The sequence below is a fragment of the Opisthocomus hoazin genome, chromosome 2 (assembly GCF_030867145.1).
Source record: "Opisthocomus hoazin isolate bOpiHoa1 chromosome 2, bOpiHoa1.hap1, whole genome shotgun sequence".
Classification (NCBI taxonomy): Eukaryota; Metazoa; Chordata; class Aves; order Opisthocomiformes; family Opisthocomidae; genus Opisthocomus; species Opisthocomus hoazin.
Genome location: NC_134415.1, coordinates 124,063,508 through 124,086,464, shown reverse-complemented (window position 1 = coordinate 124,086,464; position 22,957 = coordinate 124,063,508). Strand labels below are relative to the sequence as shown.

Sequence of the window (22,957 nt, the reverse complement as noted above, 5' to 3'; positions counted from 1 at the left end):
AGGGTTTTGATCATGGAAGAAAAACTTGAAACACATGCATTGCGTCAAGTGGTTCTTGATGATGCTGCAGATACAAAATCTAGATCCGTGGTGATCTTGCTTGCGGTGAGAATTTCCTTTGGATTTTAATCCCCAGGAATTCCTCATGAAATAAAGGTAACAACCCAGAATCTACTGTTTGATGGATGTGAGTTTTATCATTTAAGGACAGAGGAGTCACATTCTCTGATGGACTTTTTAGCAGTGCAGCTGCACGTAAGGGTCTTCTTTTCTGCGGCAGAGAGCGAACTGGTTAGCCTCCACTGTACTGCACTCAATATACTGTAGTAGTCAAAGTACAGAAATGTCAAGAGAAACGTATCTGCTTTGACTGCTACATCTTCTCGTTAGAGTTCCTCCACGTTAAGGCAAGCAGACTTGCTTGTTAATGGCTGACAGTCTTTGAATCTTCTGATTATATCTGCTTCCTTTTCCAACTGTTAACTCTTATTTCTATATAGCCTGCAGTTCTGTCACTGTACAGCTGGGTTTGTGGGACAGCAACAGCGTGTACCTCAACTGCCAAGCTTCTGTACTGTTCTCCCGTGTTTTTAAGATCTGTTTTCCTGAGATGGTACTAAACAGAAAGGTGACAGTTACCTCTAGATCTTGCAGAAGTACTTCAGGAAGGTGGGAAGGATTTAGATTTTTTGTTTGTATTGGTCTGGGTTTTTTTGACCGTCACTGTTCTTTAATATCGAAGAACTGTACCCTGCTCTGGACAGGGTTGGTGTGCACCGCTAGATAAGGGTACGTATTTCACCAGGAGATGTTGTTGTCACTCGGTGTATCTGACCTGAGAATCTTAAGGCAGAACCTGCCAGTGGGTGAGAATTTCTGGAAGTCTGCTACAGGTTTCATTTTACCTAACTTGTGCCTAGAGGAATAGTTCTTCTGAAGTAAGTACGGAATTTCTTCTTCAATCATGGGAGGCCACCTCTGGGGGAAATGCTGTCTGCCGTAACTGTAGGGATCTTTAGCCGAATCTTGAAGTGTCTCAACAGAGGAATGGAAGAATTGAGAAACCTCACTTACTGCTTAATAAAATGTAGAATAAATACATATTCAGTGATTAATTACATTGTATTATATCACACTTTTTAAAAATGCTGTCTGCATAGACTGCAGTGTAGGGAGAAAAAAAGAGTGGGGAGGGGTTTTTTTTTTTGATACCACCTTCATGTGAACCCAAGTGAAATGCTGTGTCAGACTCATGGTCAAACAGGTATTTATTTCCATTAAAAATTCTGAATAACAATTTACAAAAGAGTAAACCAGAAGGAAGCTAGAACTGAAGTGAGGATCCCCTTGGCAAATCTGCAGAGGTTATGTGAAGATTATAGGAGAGAGAGTTCAGCAGTGCAGAAGGCAAGTGAACGTATACATGTGTGAATAATTGGTATTATAATAGTTTGAGTTACAGAAAGTCAGTTCTGTAAAGCCGGATTGCTCTGACAATAGCATTTCTACTGCCTCTGGCACAAATGCTGCCAAAAGGCTGGGTATTAGTGGCTAGATTTCAGATGATTAGTTTTAAAATGAATAATTGAAAAGGTGTTAAGGCGTTAACTTGCAATTGTACATATTCTGTTCATTTTTTTAACAAAGTTAACTCGAAGTTTTTCTTTTGTAAATAGCTATCCCATTCTGTTACTTACTGAAAACTTTAATGTGTCATGAATCGTACTGACTATAAAATAAAAAGTGGGGGATTCTGCTCTTGCTAGTTTACAGTCTTATAAAATATCAGCATTAGGGTTAGAGGAGAAGGGACTCCAGGCTTGTTAGCAGCAATCCATTAACCCTTTAGTTCCTGCCTATTAGCCCGTTCGTTTTGCACCAGTTTTACGCTGTGGTATTGAACTGTCTCGCAGGATTCAGAGCCGAAGTTTACTTTACCCTGCCTCATAAGACAGTTTCTCAGGTCTCTGTTCTTCTCGCAATAGTGCTTTTTTCTTTCTAGTAAATATGAAGGGAATCAATCTAGGTGATGAAATCTGGTGTTGACTTTACATTTGGTCACACAGTTCCTTACTCCATGAAACACCCCTCCTACTTGTATCGCACCCTTGCCTTTACTGGGGGAAGCGGGGAGGACAGAAAGACAGACTGGTGGTGGTTTTTGTTTTTAAATGTTGTATTCCTTGCTCAGCTTTTCACTCGTCCTAGAGGCTTGGCTGTAAAAGCAAAATCCGTGTACTGATGTTATGGGTGCTAAGGATCTGGAACCAAAATGTCTTCTCATGTCCCAAAAGACGTTCCTTTGCACAGAGCAATGCAGCCTAGATGAGAACAAAAAGTTGTCGTTTTGAAGGGGCAGTTCAAACGTGGGGACTATAAGTCTACTTTCAATGTGATCAAGAACATAGGAACTGATGAATGGACTCAAAGGTCTATCAGGTGGGGGACTAAGAATCTCACTTAGGTCATGACAGTGATGTGGGCAGTTTTGTGTTAAATTCAGACAAGGGGTTTAGGTGGGTTTATGAAAGTCTGAGGAGACAAGGCTTCAGTGGCTGGGATGGAAGGGGTTGAAAGCAGGAAGGCTTTTATCTGAATGACAGGGGAAAAAAGTTGATTCTTAGAAGTGTACGGACGAAAAGAATCAGGATTTTTGAAGTGTTGGTCACTTGTTGGTTACAGGTCTGGGTGTCTCAGGTGATGATGGTACTGCCTTAAAACAAGAAGTGGTAAGAGTCTGGGAGTGGGAAAACTTCAGCATTAACTGAATTCTATCAACTAAACGTGGGTGAAAGGCAGAAGTAGCTAGATTATTGCTTTTGTCAGTGCAAATACTGTTAAATATTAGCAGGGCACGTTCTGCAGTATCTGGCGATGAAATGCTGGTCTTTCCTAAATCTCAGGGGCTCGCTGGAGGTATCTTTTTTTCCCCCCCCCCCTTAAATATGGTGACTTAACACCAGTTTTATAATAATAGCAATGTTTCAACCAAAGCTCTGTTTTGTGTGCATACTTCAGTGAGGTAGCTGAAAAATTTCCTGCATTTACTGGTTTTGATGCCACGTAAACCTCAGAACTCCTGGGAGGACATCTTCTGCGGCACTTTTTGTGGTTGCTTTGTCCTAATTAAAAACAGGAATCGAAGCTGACATGCGTAACATATGTTTGAATACTACTGCATGAGAGTGAGAGTTCAGCTGGACTGTTGACTGTTGTTTAGGAAGACTTGAAATTTAATGAAATTTGTAGTATCGGATTAATTTCATTTTACTTTAATGTGATTTCTCCCACATGTAAAAATTTCAGGAATGTACCTATTTGTTTAGGCAAATTATGGGTTCTCATCCTAGGTAAGACTCACAAGGTGGACAAAAGGGAAGCACTAGTGAAATGGGCATATTTAAAGCACAATTCATTGACATAATAAATGTCAAGTATGTTTGGCATTATATCTGACTCTTAAAACAAAGTCAGCCAAAACCAGTGTATCTTTAAAAATGTCAGCTTTCTTATTAATTTATATGCTTTAGGACATATTAAATTTCCTTTAAAAGACTTTTGCTCCCCATCTGTGTTTTATTTGCCCCTCTTTGGAATTGACCTGAGGCTAAACCCATTGACTAATAGGGGACTTTTTTGTCTGTAAGTTTACATCTCCCTGTTTAGTTTCAGATTTGCTGCTTCTGTTTTTAAGGAAAGATCTCTTGAACAATCTAGGGAAAGATTACATGAACTCCTGAAAATTTGTGTGAGCAGCTTGTAGTTTGTCATTAATAAAAAAGTGAAACTGACTGTCGAAAGTGCTATCAAATCTACAGAATAGCTGGAGAAAGGGGATTTTCCCCTCAAATCTTACAATTCTCAGTAAGGATTATTTGTAACTAGAAGTACACACTCCAAGTGAGACTATGGTTTTGTTGCAATGTGACTGTATCTTTAGGCAGGTTTGAAAAATAAAAGGTGAAGATTTATTCCTAATGTAGTGGTTAAACCACCTGCTTACATACGCCACTCATGGGGAGGAAATTCTGAAGTACAACTGTGCTGCTCTGAGCTTCTGTGATTTAATTCTCAGCGCTTGTGCCTGCACGGTGCTTGTATCTTTGAAGCAAGCTCTTTGTAACTCAGTGTGAAGTTGGCAGACAGAGATCTAGGACTTAATATCCCATAAAATTAAGCAACCTACAAATAGCAAGAACATTATGGAGGTGCTCAACATAGGAGTTGAAATGGAAGAAAGTCTGTTAATCTCTGGTAACTATTGGCTGTGATTTTCAATTATAATAACTTGGCTGCAACTTCAGCAGTTTTGAAGAAATACGAGCGGTCTGCATCGTTACTTGAATTTGAATGTAGAAGTTTCAGTTTTTCCCTATCGCTTCCTTGGTCTTCTGAGCTGTGTCTTGGTTAGTGCTCTTGAAAAGGACGTTGACAATAGTATTAAGTTTGAATTGTTTTCCTTCTGTATTTATTTGTCACATTGCAGATGTGCCCCAAGCATCTTTTAGATATGTGCCTTAGTTGTATCTCACTGCAAATAGGTTAGTAAAAAAAAAGCCCTTTCTGGAAAAATTATGTGATTTTTTTCAAAGGCACAGAAATTACAAATAAGAAAGAGGAAAAATGAAAAAGTAAGGATGCAGAAGTGATGAAGAAAGGTTCATACGCCCATGTTGCTTCAAGCTGAATTGCATAATGTGGGGGGAAGGCATTGGTGATGAGGCTAGTTTAAGGAGCTGTGGTTCCCCTTCTGCTCACAGACTGATTGCACAAATGCTGATGTTCGTGAGTTCTCACTGTAGATGGGGTTGCTAAAATAGTCTGGGTCTAAACCAAAACTCCTAATTTTTTAAAAACCACATTTTGTCAGTGCAGTGAACTTGAGTACAGAGGCAGGAATGAATGGAAGATTAAGGAGATTTAGCCCATATAAACTGTGAAGATGTCTTTGGATTGACAATGGACATAAAAGGAAAGGAGAGGTGCTGACTGGATATAGGGCAAGAAGCCTTTTCACCGTTACGGCAATGGTGCGTTGGTACGGGATGCCCACGAACGCCGTAGAGTCTGCATCTGCGGAGGTTTTCAGTACATGGCTGGATAAAGCCCTCAACAACCTGGTCTGCCTGATAGCTGACCCTGTTTTGAGTAGGAGGTTGGAATAGAGACTGCCTAATGACCCTTCCAGCCTGAATTATTCTGTGAATCCATGGATTGCGCTTCCGTTTGTTTCATTGTGCAACAGTTTTAAATCACTGAGGTTCTAAAAAGGGAGAATGAAAACAACTGCCTTTAGAGTCTGAATTACCCAAATGAGAATGAGTGTCTGGAGTTCTACATCATTGCTTAGCTCTTTTCCTTCAGTGTTTTACCAACAAATGAGTATATATAAAATATATTAAGTAGGAGAGGCTAGCAAGTTGTTCTTGTTTCCATAGTTTAGAGTATGAATTGTGTACGCGACTGAGTGTTCACTCCTCCTAGAGTCATTTGTAGCTGTCATTTGCTTACATTGACCTCAACGGTCAGCTTGCTTTTTTCTTGAAATGTGAAGACATTTGCCTCGCATACTACAGCATGTTCTGATGTCCTAGTCTGTTTACTGAGGGGTACCTGTGCATCTGAAAGTTTCTTTTTTCATTATAATTCAGTTCGAATGAGGAGAAAATCAAGACGGCGCTCACAGTGGGGCAAAGGCATTATTAAGAAGAGGAAAGTCAATAATTTAAAGAAAGATGACGATGATGCAAAGTTCGCTGATGATGAAAACCACGGAGAGGACAGTAAATTGCTGGAAAACGGAGAGCTAGAGATGAGCACTGACTGCATCGAGGAGAATGGGGAGGAAACAGGAGATCTCTCCATGACAAACGATGAATCCTCTTGTGATATTATGGATATAGATGCAGAGCAGAGGCTTAACAACGGGACATCGGGAAAGGACAACAATTTTGCATCCACAGAAGAAGAGAGTTCAAATGAATCTCTGTTAATAACCGACAGCATTACCCTGAGTGCTGAAAAGGAATTAAGGAAGGACTCTACATTGCGAGGGAACTGTGTGAATGGAGAGACATCTGTACACCGCTCAAAGGGTGTACCTGTTCCAGCATGTCATAACGGTAAAATGGAGTTGGTTGATGCTGTTTCACCCTGTGACAACAGCGATGGGTCTAGTAACAAGCAAAAACCTTCATCTGAAGATCAGCCAACGGAGAAAATGGAAGCTGCCAGTGAAAGTCAAGGGGCTGATCTAGTGAAAGCCGAGTTACCACACTGCAGCAATAATGAAAAAACACTACAGAGCACAGACATTGAAACTAAAGATGCTGAAGCAGATAAAGAAGGTATAGCTTCATTTCAATGTTCTTGTCCTTATCTTAGTGTCCAAGTTAATGTGTATATTTTTAATTGTAATATCTTATGTTACAATTATGATTATATGATAATGTTTTATGGACTGCTGTCTATTTATATGAAACTTTTAGTATACTTACAACGTTTAATTCCACATAGATAAATTAGAAGTTCACCCTTGACTTGCTGTAATGTTATCTTAGGCATGTATCTCCATGCTTACACTAATCTGTTTATTTTTGTAGGCTTTATGGGAAATCTTGTAAATACTGAGACAACATTCAAACAATAATTAAAGATTTAAAAAATACTATTAATGCAGATAAATATTTCATGTATGTTTTGGTCTGTGTATTCTATCTGGTCTATGTTTTGATCAATATGATATGTTTTGACTTGTTTTGTTAGAGATTTATGATAAAAGTATCATTGACACTGGAGGAAAGACCATAGAAATACAGAACGTATTCCTTCAAAAACATTTGCTCATAGCAAATGTTAAAGGAGTTTAACATGTAGCAAATGCCAGATAAACTGTTGTTTATCTGTTGGAGAAGGTATCTGGCTTTGGAGTTACAGTCAACAGAGGAACAGTGCAGCAAAAAGATAAGAGAAGGAGAAGGGAAACCCCGGTGGTGCACAGAAGAAGGGGCCACATCCTTTGAAGACAAGAGACATAGTTTCCTCAGGGAAGAGAAATAAAAGCCTTATGCATGATTGCCTTTTTAATTAGCTTTTCAGAATTATCTAAAAGAGTTGAAATCTTTACTTCAAAAGTTAGCACTGAGATTTACAAAGTAAATGAGCTTTAATGAGAGATCGGAATTATGAGAATATCACTATATACATATTGGCTGTGTTTGTACATACATATTTTCTCTAAGGGTAAGGAGAATAGTAGAAGAAAGGTCCTAAAAAATATCAGAAGAAGAGTACGATGTATGTTAAGAGCCTGTACAAAATTCAACCACTAAATTTAAAAATGTATAGGTTAAGAATGGTTATAATAACAAGAGGTCCTGAGAAAAAAAGGCATTTTAAATAGTTGAGGAGGAGAAAAACAGTGAGTGAGTGTAGGTAGAGAATCTGGAGATGTAAAAATATTTTTTTCTTCACAACAGGATTGGACAGAAGCTTTAATACAGAGGTGGAGGAAAACAGAAATGTGTCACAAAAACATGAAGTTTTGGGAGTAGAGCAGATGTTAGAATTACCATAATGATGAAGCCATTGCATGCTTTGGAGAGAGAAATCAGGATTTGATTCACTTAGGCAGAAAGAATTTTAGTGTTAGCTTAATATCTGAACTTCACTTAGAAGCTGTATGATTTGACGTTGCTAAGTAGAAATGAGACAGTGGAGAAACTCTTTCAGTGACATTCCATTTTCTGTTGGGACTGTGGAGTTCAGTTTTAAAGATGACCAGTTTCATGTGTTTTCTGAACTGTGGTTTGGTGCTCTTATGGATGTTCGGAATTCTGCGAAGCTGATGAATAATGTGCACCGCTACAATCGTGTTTGCTTGGTTCAAAAAAACCCAACAAACAAGCAAAATCAAACTGAAGTGAAGAAACCAGCTGTTCATTTTGAGAGACCCAACAGTGCTGTTAATTGTTTTTCAAATTACAGGTATATACAAAAGCAAGAAAATACGAAAAGTCGTGGGCTTTGACTGTTCCATAACAAGTTTGGAGCAGGGCCCAGAGGAACCATCGGATCCCTTACCCTCTGTAATTGTTGACCATGACAGACTAAAGGTAATGGAACTGCCAAATGAGTTGAACTGTTAATGAAACTGTCCATGAAAAATGCTGCCTTTTTGACTGCAGACAAATACAAAATCAGCAGTAACTTTTGAAAATTATGTGTTGGTCAGTGTGTTTTGGATGAAAAGTTAATAGAACTACTGAATCCTTACTGTCCCATCATTACTACCTTTACAAATCCAGTAATGGCACAGCAGTCCACTATTTTAATTGCAGTTTTTGCAGGTACTCTTATGTGTTAATTGGATGTGCCAGTTCTGAGGAACTGCTGGGTGCCTAGTAATTAGAAGTTAACATCATCTTTTCCTTCCCCTATACGTATACTTGGTGGAAGGAAGTGTTAGTGGATTGGAAAACAAATTGGGATTTGTGCTGATGTTTTGTCGTCATAGACTGAACCCCTGCTAGTTAATTTTCTTTCAGTTTTGTCTCTTTTTAAGCACAGTTACAATAAAATTTGCTGTTTTCTGTTGTAGAAAGCAGCTTCACCTATTATGAAATTTAGATCCCACTTGCTGTGGAGTACAGATGATAATCTCTTTGGAAACAATACAAGTGCTATGAGAGAAAAAAAATTCTTGAAGTTTACTGTCTGCTACTGTGTAAAATACACACTTCACTTTTTGTTTATAAGCAGTTTTACATGTGTTGTCCTCCCTTTCTGTTATTGTACCATTTTTCAATATATATGGAATTCCAAATGTGTTTCCATTTGGTGGTACCTACAATTTCAGGCCGATGCAAGTTCTTCAAAATATCTGCTTTAGCTATCAAGACAGTTTTTATGGTGTGCTTTGTCATACTGATTGACCAAGAATAGGATGAAGCATCATTCAGACAGAACAAACATTGCCCCAGCTATACTGAGTACAAAATATAAGACAAGGAGAAAAAAAAAAAGTGTGGGTATAAGCAGAGAAGTGGAGAGACACTGGGTCCTTTTGGATCTGCATGGAAGCAGGTGGCCTCACTGATAGCCAGGTGTGGTCCATTTCATTTGTGTGTCTCCCTCCAAAGTAGAGCTTGAGGAGATTGCATTTCTATAAAACCCTCTTAACTTTACCTTTCATTGTTCCAACAGAAACTGCTTGATCTGGTGGTTAAGAAAAGTGACAACTTGACTGTTGACCAACTTGAGGGATTGTATTCGCTCCTCAGTCGGTGCATCTACAGACATCGTAGAGACTATGACAAATCACAACTTATAGAGGTGGTTGTACAGTTTCTTTTATCCTTTATCAAGTTTTGTGAGACTAGTTTTTCGAGAACTAAGTCTATTGATTTATTGTTGTACTAGCAGGCAAAAGCTTTAGATAGATGTTGAGGAAGGTATCTATAAACAGAAAAAAGTTTAGTGTAGTAATGACTTAAAAACCAGAGGTTGTTTCTAGTCATACTTTCCTCAGAAAAGGATGAAGAATTTAACCTAAATGAATGGAGGAAAGGAGGAGAGAATTCAGCAGCATGGAGAAGCACATGCTAGCAGAGTAAAAATGGAGTAGAAGCAGTTTCCACTGCTTCCACTGTGGTGTGAATAACAGTGGGTGTAGTGGCCACTTCATAGGCCCATGGAGCCAGCACTGCTGTGGTTGCCATTACTGGCATTTGTGTAACTAGGCCAAAAAACAAATGAGGTACCTCTGCTCCATGCAGTTTGCTGACTGTGACTTTCATATAAGACCTTAAAATTCTGCAAACTTTCTGTAGAAGGGTGAGTATACCCTTGGGAAAGCCCAGTACAGCACGGTCGTCCTTTGCTTCTGAAGGGTTTGCTGTCAAAGGCCTGCTGTCTGCATCGAGAGCAAGTTGGTCGTTTGGCCATCGGCGTAGGCTGATTGTAACTTCGGACGTGCATTCCCTCCAACATTGTTTTTCTAGCTGTAGAGGGGTTTGGATCAGCTTGCTGATTTGACTGATAACCAAACCAGCTGACAAAAGGACAACGATTGCCAGTTTCCAGCTGGATCACTGAAAACACTACATGTTTGTCTCCGTGAACATTTTACAACAAAACCTGGCAAGGCCTTAACATGGGATATTGTAGAATTCCTGCAAAATACTTTCCCAACCATTTTCAGGCTATTCCTCTGCCATCTTCATCTAAAAACATGTTGAAAGTCTGTGCCAAATGTTAGGTAGATTAAGAAGATGTTAGGAGTATGCAGAAACTGGTCTTTACTTTGATTCTCCACACTGTGCAGGTTTGTTTACAGCTGGGTCACCAATAGCGTAAGTGTGCAGTAAGACTTGAAATCATGCAGTGTGCCGTTGCAATGCTTTCTTAATACATACTGAGTACATTAATTATATATGTGACCCTAATACACTTGGATTTTCTCATGGACCGTCATAGTGGAGCACTTTTTTGCATTAATACTTCTTTAATTAATTTCCCTTTTTACCATATTTTGCTAGCAGATAGCAGCTAATAAATGGAAATGTCTGTTTTCCTATTAATTATTTGTTCAAATTAAAAAAAAAAATAGCCCAGTAAATACAATTATGTAATGTAACTTTATTCCTGTGTCTGTATGTTGTTGTATAACTGATGCTCTGTCTCTTGCAGGAGATGGAAAGAACAGTCCATGTGTTTGAAACATTCCTGTGAACTCGTCAAGATGGGTGGGTTTATCCTCTCAAACTGCTCATGGGAGAGCAGTCCTCTGAGCCATTCAGTTTCCATTTGCACCAAGTACGTGCAGAGCCTTGGTCTTAAGTGCTCTCTCTTTTTCTTTCTGTTGAATTTGGTGCTATTGTCTCAGGTACCTGAAACCAACCAGCCTACAAGAACCAAACGGAACTTCATATAGTTGTATCTGATATAAATAAAGAATACAATGCCACAGCTTGGAGATTTTTGGTGCTACAGAAACTGTTCTCATTTCTGCTCTTGTTCACTCTACATGCATTATCTTTGGGGAAACTTCAGGCTAAGTGGAGACCAACACATACGAGAGAACTGGAAAGAGCAGATCTAAGTTGAATATTTTTAAACAGGCAAACTTTTTTTAATTTTTTTTTTCCAATTTTTCTCTTCTCTGGGGTAATGGACAAAAAAATCTGTTCTAAAGCAGGCAATGATGCATTGTGGTAGGAATCTTGAGTAACTGGATGTACAGTAATTTGAAGATGAGGCTCAGTAGAACTGCCTTTAATGTGCCTTTTAGTCAATTGAGAAAGATAAGGCTAATCATTTGGTTTGGATTATAGCAAATGGCAATGTTAGAAAGCTGTCTTCAGAATGAAGATCTCCAAAAGGATGATTTGTATTCTCTTCATTGGATGGCAACCAGTATTGTGGTTCTATAATGCCTGTCTTACTCTACAAAACTAAACTAAGACACACTGCAAAAGCCACACACTTTACCAAAATGGTGAAATTACTTTTTCATTGGTATATCTTTGTTTTAGAAACAAGTTACACAGCGAAACTCTTCTGTGTTGCTAAAAACGAAGCATTTTCCCACCATGTCCTTGTTTTCCATTTTGAATTCTTTAAGAAAACCAAGTTTAATACGGGCAGTTTTCTTTCTGAAGTTCCGTGTTTGTAATATATCTTGGACTGTGCAGTGCAGGTAAGAAGACACTGTAGTCTGTCAAAGTCCTGGAGCCCAAGCTTGCTTGAAAATAAAACTTAAACTAGGCTTCACAACTCGGTCCGTGCAAAACATTGATAATGTGGGGGTTTTGGAGGACAGCCTTTTGGATCGATCTGTTCGGACCGACATTCTCTGGGTCTGAATTGTGTAGTTCGAAACCTTTCCTTTCTGGAAACTGGAGAGGACGGTGTAGGCTGTTTCAAGAAAAACATGTTTTATCGCAAGTTCAGTATTAAAACATTACCTGGGCTGATTTATTTCAAACCTGTGTGGAAGGCGTTTTAGAGGAGTTGGCTGGTGTTACCGTCGTTAACCATTCATCGTGACTGTCCCTACGTAGCCGCGGAAGTGTCTTTCCAGAAATATGCAACACAGTGTGAGGAGTTTTTAATTCGAGAAAACAGTCTTGGACTACTGCAGAGATACTGAGCTACCTCAGCTTTTTGTATTTTATTTACCAACAGTGTTTACGGAGGACTGTAGTCACTCTGCTCCCATTTGCAAACGGAAGCTAAGGTACTTGTCTCCACCTCTGCAGCTAAGAGTAGTGTAGCGCTGCAGAGGAGCAAAACACGGGCCTTGGGCTACTGCAGTAATCCAAAGTGCTTTGTATATTGTGGTTAAACAGAATTCTGTCTTAGATCTTTTTCTCCCCCGAATGCTACTGTTTTTCTTCATAGCTAATGGCAGAAAAAGGTTTTAAGCGTTCATGTACATCTAGTTACACCTTCTAAATGCAACCCATGCAGAAACACTGTATTTTTTAGGTGGGAAAGTGCGATTAAAAACAACAAAAACAAGCAGAAAACACATGTTAAATGAGATTCTTTGATCTCAGATTTGATTATGGGATTTTTTTCCATGTTTCATTTAGTATTTATTAGCATCATACCTGTTTGAGATATTTTTGTGTCTGGTACATTAACAGCATTTTGTATTTTGATGGAAGTTGTTACAAACTTTAAGATTTGATTAAATAAAATGTAGCAGATTTTTTGTAGCAAGTTTCTGATAAAAGGGGTTTTTGCAAGTCTCAGGTTCTTGCTGCAGAATTTTTTAAAAATATTTATTCCAGTTTCACTTACTCAAAGAAGTTTTTGTTCAAGTAACAGCAGCACTTGTGGAAGATAAAACTGCATACATTTTTAAGAAGATGATAAATTTATATGAATTAAAACAGTTGAGAATTTTAGTCACCAGTGAGTGTGAAAAGCAAGTTTAAGCTAATGCCTGGCATTCAAAATGGTTCTAAAAGGTCAGGTTTCTAAAGGAAAATTTTTACTGTCAGTTGTTGGTTGGGAAAAATTGTAAGAGGCAGCTTACAATTGTGAGGAGCTGCCAAGTTGTTGTAGGAAAGAGTAGCTGATACCAGATGTTCCAGTGGACAGCTTACCGAAAATTATATACTTGCCTTCGTAGCCCAAATAACCACACTTCAGTTTTTGTTTTCCTTTACAGATGTCTGGTGGTTATAGAGTTAAAACAGCTGTTAATTTATCCATGTGGTCTAAACTCGTTTACTCTTTGTACGTTTTTAATTTTATTTTTTTTTTTGCCGCATAGCACTGGCAAGAGTTTGTACAAATTGACCTCTCTTCCTTGTTTCTTGTTGTGAAAATTGCAAATAAACTCCTGTGTGAGTCCTTGTGCTGGGGTCAGTGAGATGTGGATGGCCAGAAGGAAGGAGGTTTCTTTCTGGGGATCACAGAATTGCCCTTGGGTGGAGTTGATGGCTATGGAGTTAATTGTATTTGCAAGCTTGAATCTCACCTGTGATTAATTTTGTTGTTTTTGTTTTGTGTCCTCTGTATTTTTACTTGATTTCCTCATATGCCAATGTATTTATAGGATTACTGTTTTTTGTAATATCTTGTCTTCCTTTTTTTTTTTTTAATATTATTATTATTAAGTTGGTGGGTCAGCTCTGGTTTTACCTTCAGTCTCCTGAATGGCAGGTCCTGAAGCTGATAGTCATTTATTTTGTTTTTATTTTATTTTGTAATCGCAACGTAAGCTTGAATTTGGGCTTGTACTTGCATCTTTTGTATCTTGTACATTGGGTTATTTAGACATTGGGGAGTCCTGTTTGGTTTCATTAACGTGTGTCTACTTTGTGGATTAAGTAGACTTCCTTCATCAACTATGGTATATTTTGGATTCTATAGTTTTATTCAGAGCTGTGTTTAAAATGATGTTTTGCATTTTGACTTCATTTTTTGTTAGTTTGAAGTAAGTTATTTAATTTTTTTGAACTTCTGGAAATTTTGAACATTTTACTGTAATTTGTAATATAACTGCTGTGAAATACTTGAATAAAGATGACAAGAAAACACAGCTTTAGCTCCTTCAGAAACATATTTAAAAGAAACCCTGCCTTCTGGCTGATTTCAGCCTTTTCTTACCAGACCTCCTTGATTTCGCAGTTCAGATGTTTTACTCTGGGATCTTGCTGTTTGTTTATTTTGACCAGTTTAATCCCTAACTTTTGCTTTCAGTGTCTGTCCATTAAAGAAAAAAACTTCTATTACTAATTTTGAGTGACGAAGTGAAACTAGCATTGCACATTGGTGAGTGAATAAGGTAATTGTTATGAAGTTACGCTCTGTGCTTAGAAAATGTTGTGTGTTCAGTTGCAGGGTACCGCCCGGGACTGCTTACAGTACGGCAGCATCCAGGTAATGGCAGAGTTTCTCATGAGAGGTTTTTTAAAGAAACACTCTCTTTCCTTCCTATTTATCAAAGTTGTTCTTGCTTTTTTATTTTAAAGATGAACTCTGAATATATCTAGGAATTCCTTTAGTTCACCCCTCAAATAATTCATGCGTAGGAGAGGCGAGAGGCGATGCAAGTGACAAATCAACTCACATCTTGCTCGCTGGCCATTGATCTGGAGCTGACAAACTGTGTGTGATGTACACAGTGTGGAACAGAGTACGAGAAGCTGTTCTGCAGAGTTGTTATGGCCTCTCTTGAGGTGTAGGACGTACAACACACCTGCTCATGTCCCGCTGCTCCTTTCGGTGTGCCTGAAACTGTAGGGCCCCCGGGGGAAAGGCTAGTCGAAGAACGGGGGAGTAGTCACTTAGGTGGTGTCTGGCTCCCACTCCACTTCTGTGTGCTGCTTTGAAAGCACAATTAGATATGAAAGATAATATCTATTATTATATAAATACAATAATGAAGTTGCTCGGTGAGAGCCTAGGCTCATTCTGTGTCGGCATGGTCAGAAGTGTCGCTGTGATCTGAAGGGTCGCGCCGATGCCAGCACCACACTTAACACCGAGGGGTTTGCAGTCTGGGGACCAAGTAGGGTGTGAGGGCGTGTGGAGCTGTTCCGGTCCTGTCACCGAGTGGTGATGGCCGCATTAACAGCGAGAAGAGTTCCAGGCCTGATTCCTGACACTTGCTGTAAAAATAATCAGTCTGAAGGGACAAAACTGTGCTTTGCTTGGCCACTGACAGAAGGATTCTCGCAAAAATACTTGGTGAACTTTGAATGGTGCTTCAAAAGCATGAATTGGTGAGGGTAGCTGGGTCGCATCACGTGTTGTTAATAAAGCCATAGTAGAACCTTGTGTAACACTCAGGTTTGGCAGGTGTTCACTGCTAACACTGCTGCCTTCTGCTATTGGTTTCTGCCTTGAGTGGAGTTCTGAAATGCAGTTTCCCATATTTCCTTAAATTTGCAGTGCTGCACATCCTCTGTTTCCTCCTTTATGCCCCTCAGATTATTTATTTAAATAAATTAAAAATGAGATTCTTTTGGTCTGTATCTTGTGTAGGATTTAGATTTGGACTTGGCAGTGTATGGGGTTTTAAGCTAGCACCGCATGTGAATAAATTCTGCAAGCTAGATCAGTAAACTTATGAATGGATTAACGAAGCCAAACACTTCATGTTTTTCTCTCCTCCTTTCATGCATCACTTGTGATCACATAACTATGATGTAAAAATGAGGGATTATAAACTTTAACGCTAATTAATTCAGCCTCATTCAATTTCTAGATGAGTGATTATTTTACAGTGTGATCCTTTGCATAGGGAGTGTATTTCTGTTGAACCCACTGCCAGTAAATGGCTGTGACTACTACTAAATTCCATTTATTTTAGGAATGTGTTTGAGTTATGCTGTGCTGAGCCTTGCTGTAATAGTCAGGGAAATCCTTTTCCTTTAAAAATATTAGAAGCTGCCAAGATTTAAAGTGGATTCACTGCTTTGAGTGGAATGTTAGCATAAACCTGGCCATCTGCATGATGCAGGGAGGTTGTAGTGAGGCGGGTGTTGGTCTCTTCTCACAAGTAACTAGCAATAGGACGAGGGGCAATGGCCTCAGGTGGCATCAGGGAAGATTTAGACTGGATATTGGGAAAAATTTCTTCACTGAAAGAGTGATCAGGCATTGGAACAGGCTGCCCAGGGAAGTGGTGGATTCACCACCCCTGGAGGTGTTCACAAAACGTGTAGATGTGGCACTTCAGGACATGGTTTAGCAGGCATGGTGGTGTTGAGTGGATGGTTGGGCTTGATGATCTTAGAGGTCTTTTCCAACCTTAGTAATTCTGTGAAGGTTTGCTGATGCCTGGGTGCTGGTTTGGAATGAAGCTGCTCTCTAGTGCCAAATGCCAAAGGTATTGTCGAGTGACATTGTGTTAGAAGGCTCCTCAGGTTCGGTTCCTGGAGTGGGGCAGGTGGAGAGCAGAGGAGGGGGTTGCTGAGGCTCTGCGTTTGGGACAGCCGTGCTGCAGCCCTTGGGGCGCGATGTCTTCCCATCAAGGTTGGTTCGGCTGTGGTGGCCTCCTCTCTGTGGTTTGGTTGGTTTGCTTCTGCCTCACAGCAGTCGGGGATTTGGCAGAGTACGCGTGAGAAATGTGCGGGTCCCTGAGACTGGGTGGCTGCTGGGAGTGCTCACACCATTTGTCCTCCGTTTGTGTGCGGAGATGAATCACGTAGTGGTGAAATCCCCTTTGCGTCAGTGTGAGATTTGAATAGTGCTGTATCTCAGAGATGTTTGATTGTGTCTGTATGGAAGCAGGAGTCTGTAGAGGATGACCTGTCAGCTTTGGGACTGTGGATTGAGGGGAAGGAAAGGCTTGGGGAAATTTCAAAAGGGCTTCCTTTGAAATACTGCTTCAGCAGAGGAAGTAAAGTAGCAACCAAAGTATTCATCCTAGAAAATATGTTAGATTTGGACTAAATTAATTTGCTAAGAAATTGAGTCTTTCTGTTGTAAAGGGAAAGAAAATAATGTTTTAGTTAAAGAACTATTTCTCATCTCCAAAACAGTCGGTCTTGTGTTTTGTTGCTGACTTGGTTACACCTTGTAGAATCCCTTCTGTATGTGGAGGGTACCTGGAAGAGCAGTGGTACCTGATTTTGGTGATGGGCAAGGACAAATTGCCAATCTGTTTTAGGTTTCTAACGAATATAATTCTGAAAATGTCCACACGAAAGGTTCAGTGGGATAAAGGAAATACAATGGGAATAGTCACGTTGTATGTGACTATTAACATCAGTTTAGTAATAAACTACTGGTTTGTGTAGACATTTTAAGTGTCGGAAATCTAAGCATGTAAGACCACATTTTTGTGAGGCACTGGAGATGTAACTGGCCAGCAGGTCGAGGTAAGGGATTCTGCCCCTTTACTCCGCTCTCGTGAGACCCCACCTGGAGCACTGCATCCAGCTCTGGAGCCCCCAACATAAGAAGGACATGGATGTGTTGGATTGGGTCCTGAGCAGGGCCACGAAGGTGATCCGAGGGCTGGAGCACCTCTCCTGTGAGGACAGGCTGAGGGAGTTGGGGCTGTTCAACCTGGAGAAGAGAAGGCTCAGGGGTGACCTTAGAGCAGCCTGCCGGTGCCTGAAGGGGCCTACAGGAAGGATGGAGAGGGACTTTTCACAAGGGTGGGTAGTGATAGCACAATGGGAAATGGCTGTAAACTAAAAGAGGGCAGACTTAGATTAGATATTAGGAAGAAATTCTTCCCCATGAGGGTGGTGAGGCCCTGGCCCAGGCTGCCCAGAGAAGCTGTGGCTGCCCCCTCCCTGGCAGTGTTCAAGGCCAGGTTGGATGGAGCTCTGAGCAACCTGGGCTGGTGGAAGGTGTCCCTGCTCATGGCAGGGGGGTTGGAACCAGATGATCTTTAAGGTCCTTTCCAACCCTTACCATTCTATGGTAACTGGTTTAAAATTGACGTCTAGCCTTTATATCAGGGTTAGAGTGCTTCAGAGTCTTGCTCTAAAATTTAAAGCATGTCCAGAAGGCAGAAAGCCTGTTTTAAAATAGAAAGCTTCCTTTTCACAAGATTCAGAGGACAGCCATGCAGGCAGAAGCTGAGCATAAATTCTACGGTGTTAATCTTTTCAATACACGGGAATAAATTTTGGAAGTGGAAATGAGCTGACAGCTAATGACAGCTAATGATATTTAGCGATTTGCCACAAAAATTTGGGCTTATTCACAGAGAATAATGTCAGCGGAAAGCACTGGTTTGTTGACTGTGATGCTGTGGCACGTATGATGTGATCTCATGCTTGCGCAGGGCCTAACAGCTTCTGTGTGGCGTAACAGTCTTTGCAAGATTGGCATCTAGTCTTGATCTGCAGAGTTTGTACACCTGCCCTGCTCTCTGAGCTTCCCATCAAGTGGTTAAACTCGCTGATAGAAACACGTGCCTTATTCCTCACTTATTTTTGCCTGGCTTCTACTTCCAGGCATGCCTTTTTGTCTTCTCTTATGTTCCAGACTCTTCATACACAGATTTGCCTCCCCCCTCCCCCCCAAGATACTAATGCACTGCGGTAAGTAGCCTCTCAGTCTTCTTTTTGCTGAGCAGAATAAGCTCTTTGTGGCTTTCACTGCATTTTCTCCAGTCTTTAAGTCAATTTTGTGGCTCTTTTCTGTAGTAGGTCAATTTTTCAACATCTTCTAAAACATTTGTTCACAGAGGAAATTGATGTGATATTCCAGCATTGGTCCCACCAGTGCCATATACAGAGCTAAAAATCACCGATTCCTACTCACTGGTCCCCTTTTTACACATCCAAAGATCAATTTAGTCCTTTTATGCCATGAAATTGGGCTGGGAGCTCTTGTTGCTTGACTCTTCTCAGACTTGCAGCTTGTCACGGTGCCGTTCTCTGTCCTGAATGTCAGCCTTCCTCGTGCCCACCTCCCCGAGGTCCCGCTTAGCTGGATGAAAAGAAGTTCTGCAGTAGTGGTCCCAGCCACCCGGAGGAGCCAGCGCAGTTCTGATGCCTTGTTCGGTCCTCGTTACCTTCTGCTCTGCTAGTCTCCCTTTCACAGGTCTCTGACTGGTGATTTATGTCAATATTTTCCTTCAAGAACCTTGGAAGAGGAGGATTCCCCCATTAGAAATACTCTGATAACACCAAATTGATATTAGGTTCCATGAGACACATTCGCTGATTCATGTACCTCACTAGTTCAGAGGGCTCCCAAATGAAACCATTTGGGAGCCCTCTGAACTAGTGAGGTACATGAATTGTTTTTGATCTTAATGACTATAAATACAAACTACTTTCTGATTTGCTTTTGCCTTTTACACTGCTGCCTGGTCCTCCTATCCATCACCACTTTCGTCCCGCTGGATACTCTCCTTACCTTGGCAAGCATCTCCTGAGCTCCGCTTCTTCCCTGTCTTTAACATCAGTGTCCACTGATCGCCCCATCTTGTAAATACATCTATGGAGAATTTCAGAAAAATATATGCAAATCTATTTTTTGGACACTTCGCTTGAGTGCTTTCCCTCCACTCATTGTCTTTTGCTTTGCCACCCCTCCCCCTCCCAGTTATCACTCCATCTGTGTGTAAATCAGGTTCAACACTTGCAGTGCAAGCTTCTCTGCATCACAACAGTGCCGAGCTCAATGTTCAGCTTCATGGCATCATCTGGTGACTGCATGTCATCATGGTCTCTCTCAGCAGGATGCAGGACAAGATTAAGATCAGTAGCCTAGCTCATCTATACCCAACACGGCTTGGGCAGCAGTTACTACTCCTGTACTGACCACAGACCCAAGCACAATCTGCATGTGGTAGACCTCACCTGAGTGACCTCCGTCGAGCTGCATTTCCTTTGACCCCATGGACACCACGGCTGTATCCATAACAGCGAACCACGCAGAGCCAACTTCTGCAATGCAACTGGGAACCGTCTGGGCCATTTCCAGTTGGGTCAAGACAAACTTGTACTGGAGGACCATTTACACAACTGAGCACTACTGGGCGTCAGGGACCCTGACCGTGCCCGTTCACAGGCACTGCTTAACCTCATGGTACACAGGCAGCCCGTACCTGCTAACAGAGTGCCACTGCAATGGGGCTGATACAGTCTCTATGGGCAGTCTTTACTGTGAGATTGTTTCTTCCACCACAGGTACCCAATTGCAGCATCACTGGCATTTTCCAAAACGTTAACTCTCCAAATGTTAGCTGCTGTTACATTCTAAACATGCTCTAAATAATACCCATGTTTGCAGAAGTTCGGCTTCATTTACGGACTCTGAAAAGATGATGTGTGGACTTACAGCTGTCTGAAGCGACAGAAAACAAAACCTCGAAACAAACACATCCGTGGATTCTCGTTAGAGCCCCGACAAGTGAAAAGACTGGAGCGCCGGCACATCCGAGGTCAGGGGAGACACAAAGCAAACACCCGTGAGCACCGGGACCATTCAGACCCCTCAGAACAACCACCATGCCGAAGAAGCTAAAGGAGTTTTATTCTAAGCAGCTAAAGACTTATCGCAGTCAGCTCGACAACGTCTTCCTAAGCTGAAGCGACAGAAGGGCAGACAGTTTATGCAGTGTGCAACTGAAGACTAATTCCATGCCCCAAATTCCTCCCCGTAGCCATTTCAATACTTCAAGGGAGCTATTTTGCCAAAGGTATTATGAGAATATTTTTATTTCAATAAAATGGCTACCTTGCCGGAATTAATTCCGACAGATGTTTTAGCAATTACGAAATCACTTAACTAATTATCTCAAATACCTTTTTGGCCATCTCCACTATGATAAACACCTCAAACTAAATTACACTGAGTAAACTGCAGTGGGATTGTACAAAACCTTGGCTTTGGGAGAGACAGGATGGAAGTTAGTGCTTGGCACTTAATGTCATCAGCATTATAACGATTCAGCTAGAGTATATATAATTTTGTTGCTGACCTTACATTATTATATAATTAAGGTAATTTAAGTAATTACTTGCTAAAAAGACTAATTTTGTTCATCAACATAAAGACTCTCAAAGCACAGCAATATGAGGGAATTAGATTCCAATACAGCAGTTTGGGGAGAATTAGAACCTCCAGTGAATAAAGTGAAACCGGAGTAAGCAGCAAAACATTAGAAAGGACAGTAAAAGTTCACGAAACCTGGTTACTACTCTCTGTTCTGTCACAGGTGTCCCCTGAAACTCCCCAGTACTCTAAACATAGTAAGGATTTTTCTTGTCGTGTGCAAAGTATTCACGGTGAGAGTTCCAGTGATAAAATTTAATAAGTAAAGAAGCTAAAATTCTTTCCCAAGCCAGACAAGCAAAAATCTTTCCTTAGAGACGTCTGTAATCAGAGTGACTGTTCTGAAGGCAATTTTGCCTCTCCCCTTCGCAGTAAGATTATCCTAGTAGATCCTAACAAATTAACTGTCTAATTGGGTACACTGAGTATGCAGCAATCTCAGTTATTTCAAGCCATAAACTGACCTGTAAAAATAGCCCACCTCATTCCCGGCCCGTAACGTCATTTTAAACCGCCGAGTTCTTCCTCTGGAGACATGACTTATTCTAAACGATCGTATTCAACACCGGCGTCTTTTGCAAACATACCAAGAGCTAAAGGGAAGACTCTGATGTCAAAAGAATGTCACGTTTGAGAAACTCCAAGAAAAGTTGTTTGGATTACTCTCATTTCATTAGTTGTTTTAGAGGTGATAACCTGCTTGTTTATCTGTGTTCAGACACCGTTATAACTTTTTCTGTCTTTAAACTTTGTAAAAAAGAACTTCCCATATCAGAAGATAACTTCTCCAGCTTTAAATGAACAGGTTGTTCCTGATGCTATCTTGTATTGGATGATGGCATGTACCTGCTTTTATGACAGGAGGAAGATTCTGCTACAAGTAATGAGCACGTTGTTTGCTTAATAACTAAGGAACTGCTTGAGTATATAACTGAGAAGTTAATTATTTGGCAGGCCTATGAAACATGCTAATTAAAATTTTAAGGTAGTCATAAGGACCTACAGAAGTATTTAATAGAAGAAGCTATACTCGAAGAGACTATTTTAGTACTTCATGCAAGTGTGCCACATTAATAATACAAACTTTCAAAGTACTTTATCTATAAAGCCAGGAGACTTTGATATATACAACCTGTATTTTTAATGCAAGTGAAAGAACTTCCAAGCACTCTTAAGAACGTCAAGCTCAAGAATTTACGGGCCTGCAATGATATCGTGAAGAATACAGGTTTTCGAAACAAAATCTCGAAGGCATTGCAGAACCTGATGTATTAAGGATGGAAAACTACTGCCCAATTCAAAAACCTCCCTGCAAGCAGAGAAGCTCACCACTGACCATACATATAAGAGACAAAGCAAAAGCAGGATCCCCAAATTGCCCCCAAAGAATCCAACAGCATTTTGGAAACAAGCTGCCACCCAGATTCAAACATGAAGAAATGATGGCACCTGCAGAGGTTTACTTGTTACTGATGTTGCTGTTATTTGAACACTGAAATGTTGCTGTAACTTGAGTTTTATTAAAAGCTCATTGCATTAAACCCCCAACAGCTAGACAATGTAAGCCGACTATGGAAAGACTGAGTCTATGAGGGATTTAACTTGAATTTAAGATGCTTAATTTTCATTAAACTTTCTGTCTCAAATTGTTCTTTAAACAAACTGGAGGTTAAATGACATTGAGATCTTAAGTGAATACTTTCAGAGCTGCTTCATCAAGTAATTGAATCAAAGCTGTCCTCCAGTTACAAAGCTTCCTGGGATTTACTGTGTCTTCTTTCAAAACACTTTCAGTTTTGATAGGTCAAAAAAAAGAGTCACCTTTCTAAATAGAGTTGTCATTAGCACTAGCTGGATTATCTATGATAATTATCTATGCTCCACCTCAGGATTTAATACACTTGCCTCCATAATAAAAGTAGGTATGATTTGCATGGATGCTGCAGTATGCATCTTCCCCAGGCAA

General features: G+C 40.4%; 2 protein-coding genes across 5 annotated transcripts in view; one reads left to right on the top strand and one right to left on the bottom strand.

The window, feature by feature from the left end:
- The window catches only part of ATAD2B (ATPase family AAA domain containing 2B), a 90,190-nt gene extending 71,735 nt beyond the window's left edge, over nucleotides 1–18,455 (top strand). For 2 of the 4 annotated variants that reach the window (XM_075414909.1, XM_075414907.1), the window contains exons 25-28: nucleotides 5,652–6,347; nucleotides 7,987–8,114; nucleotides 9,205–9,333; nucleotides 10,690–14,205. In XM_075414909.1, coding sequence (XP_075271024.1) covers nucleotides 5,652–6,347; nucleotides 7,987–8,114; nucleotides 9,205–9,333; nucleotides 10,690–10,731 — 995 coding nt within the window. In that variant the 3' untranslated portion in view covers nucleotides 10,732–14,205. Of the gene's footprint in view, nucleotides 1–5,651; nucleotides 6,348–7,986; nucleotides 8,115–9,204; nucleotides 9,334–10,689; nucleotides 14,206–14,352; nucleotides 14,398–18,437 lie in introns of those variants that run through there. The other 2 variants (XR_012763268.1, XR_012763269.1) reach the window with 2 other exon arrangements.
- UBXN2A (UBX domain protein 2A) overlaps nucleotides 1–22,957 on the bottom strand; it is a 342,165-nt gene that overhangs the window by 99,543 nt on the left and 219,665 nt on the right. The window lies entirely within an intron of this gene.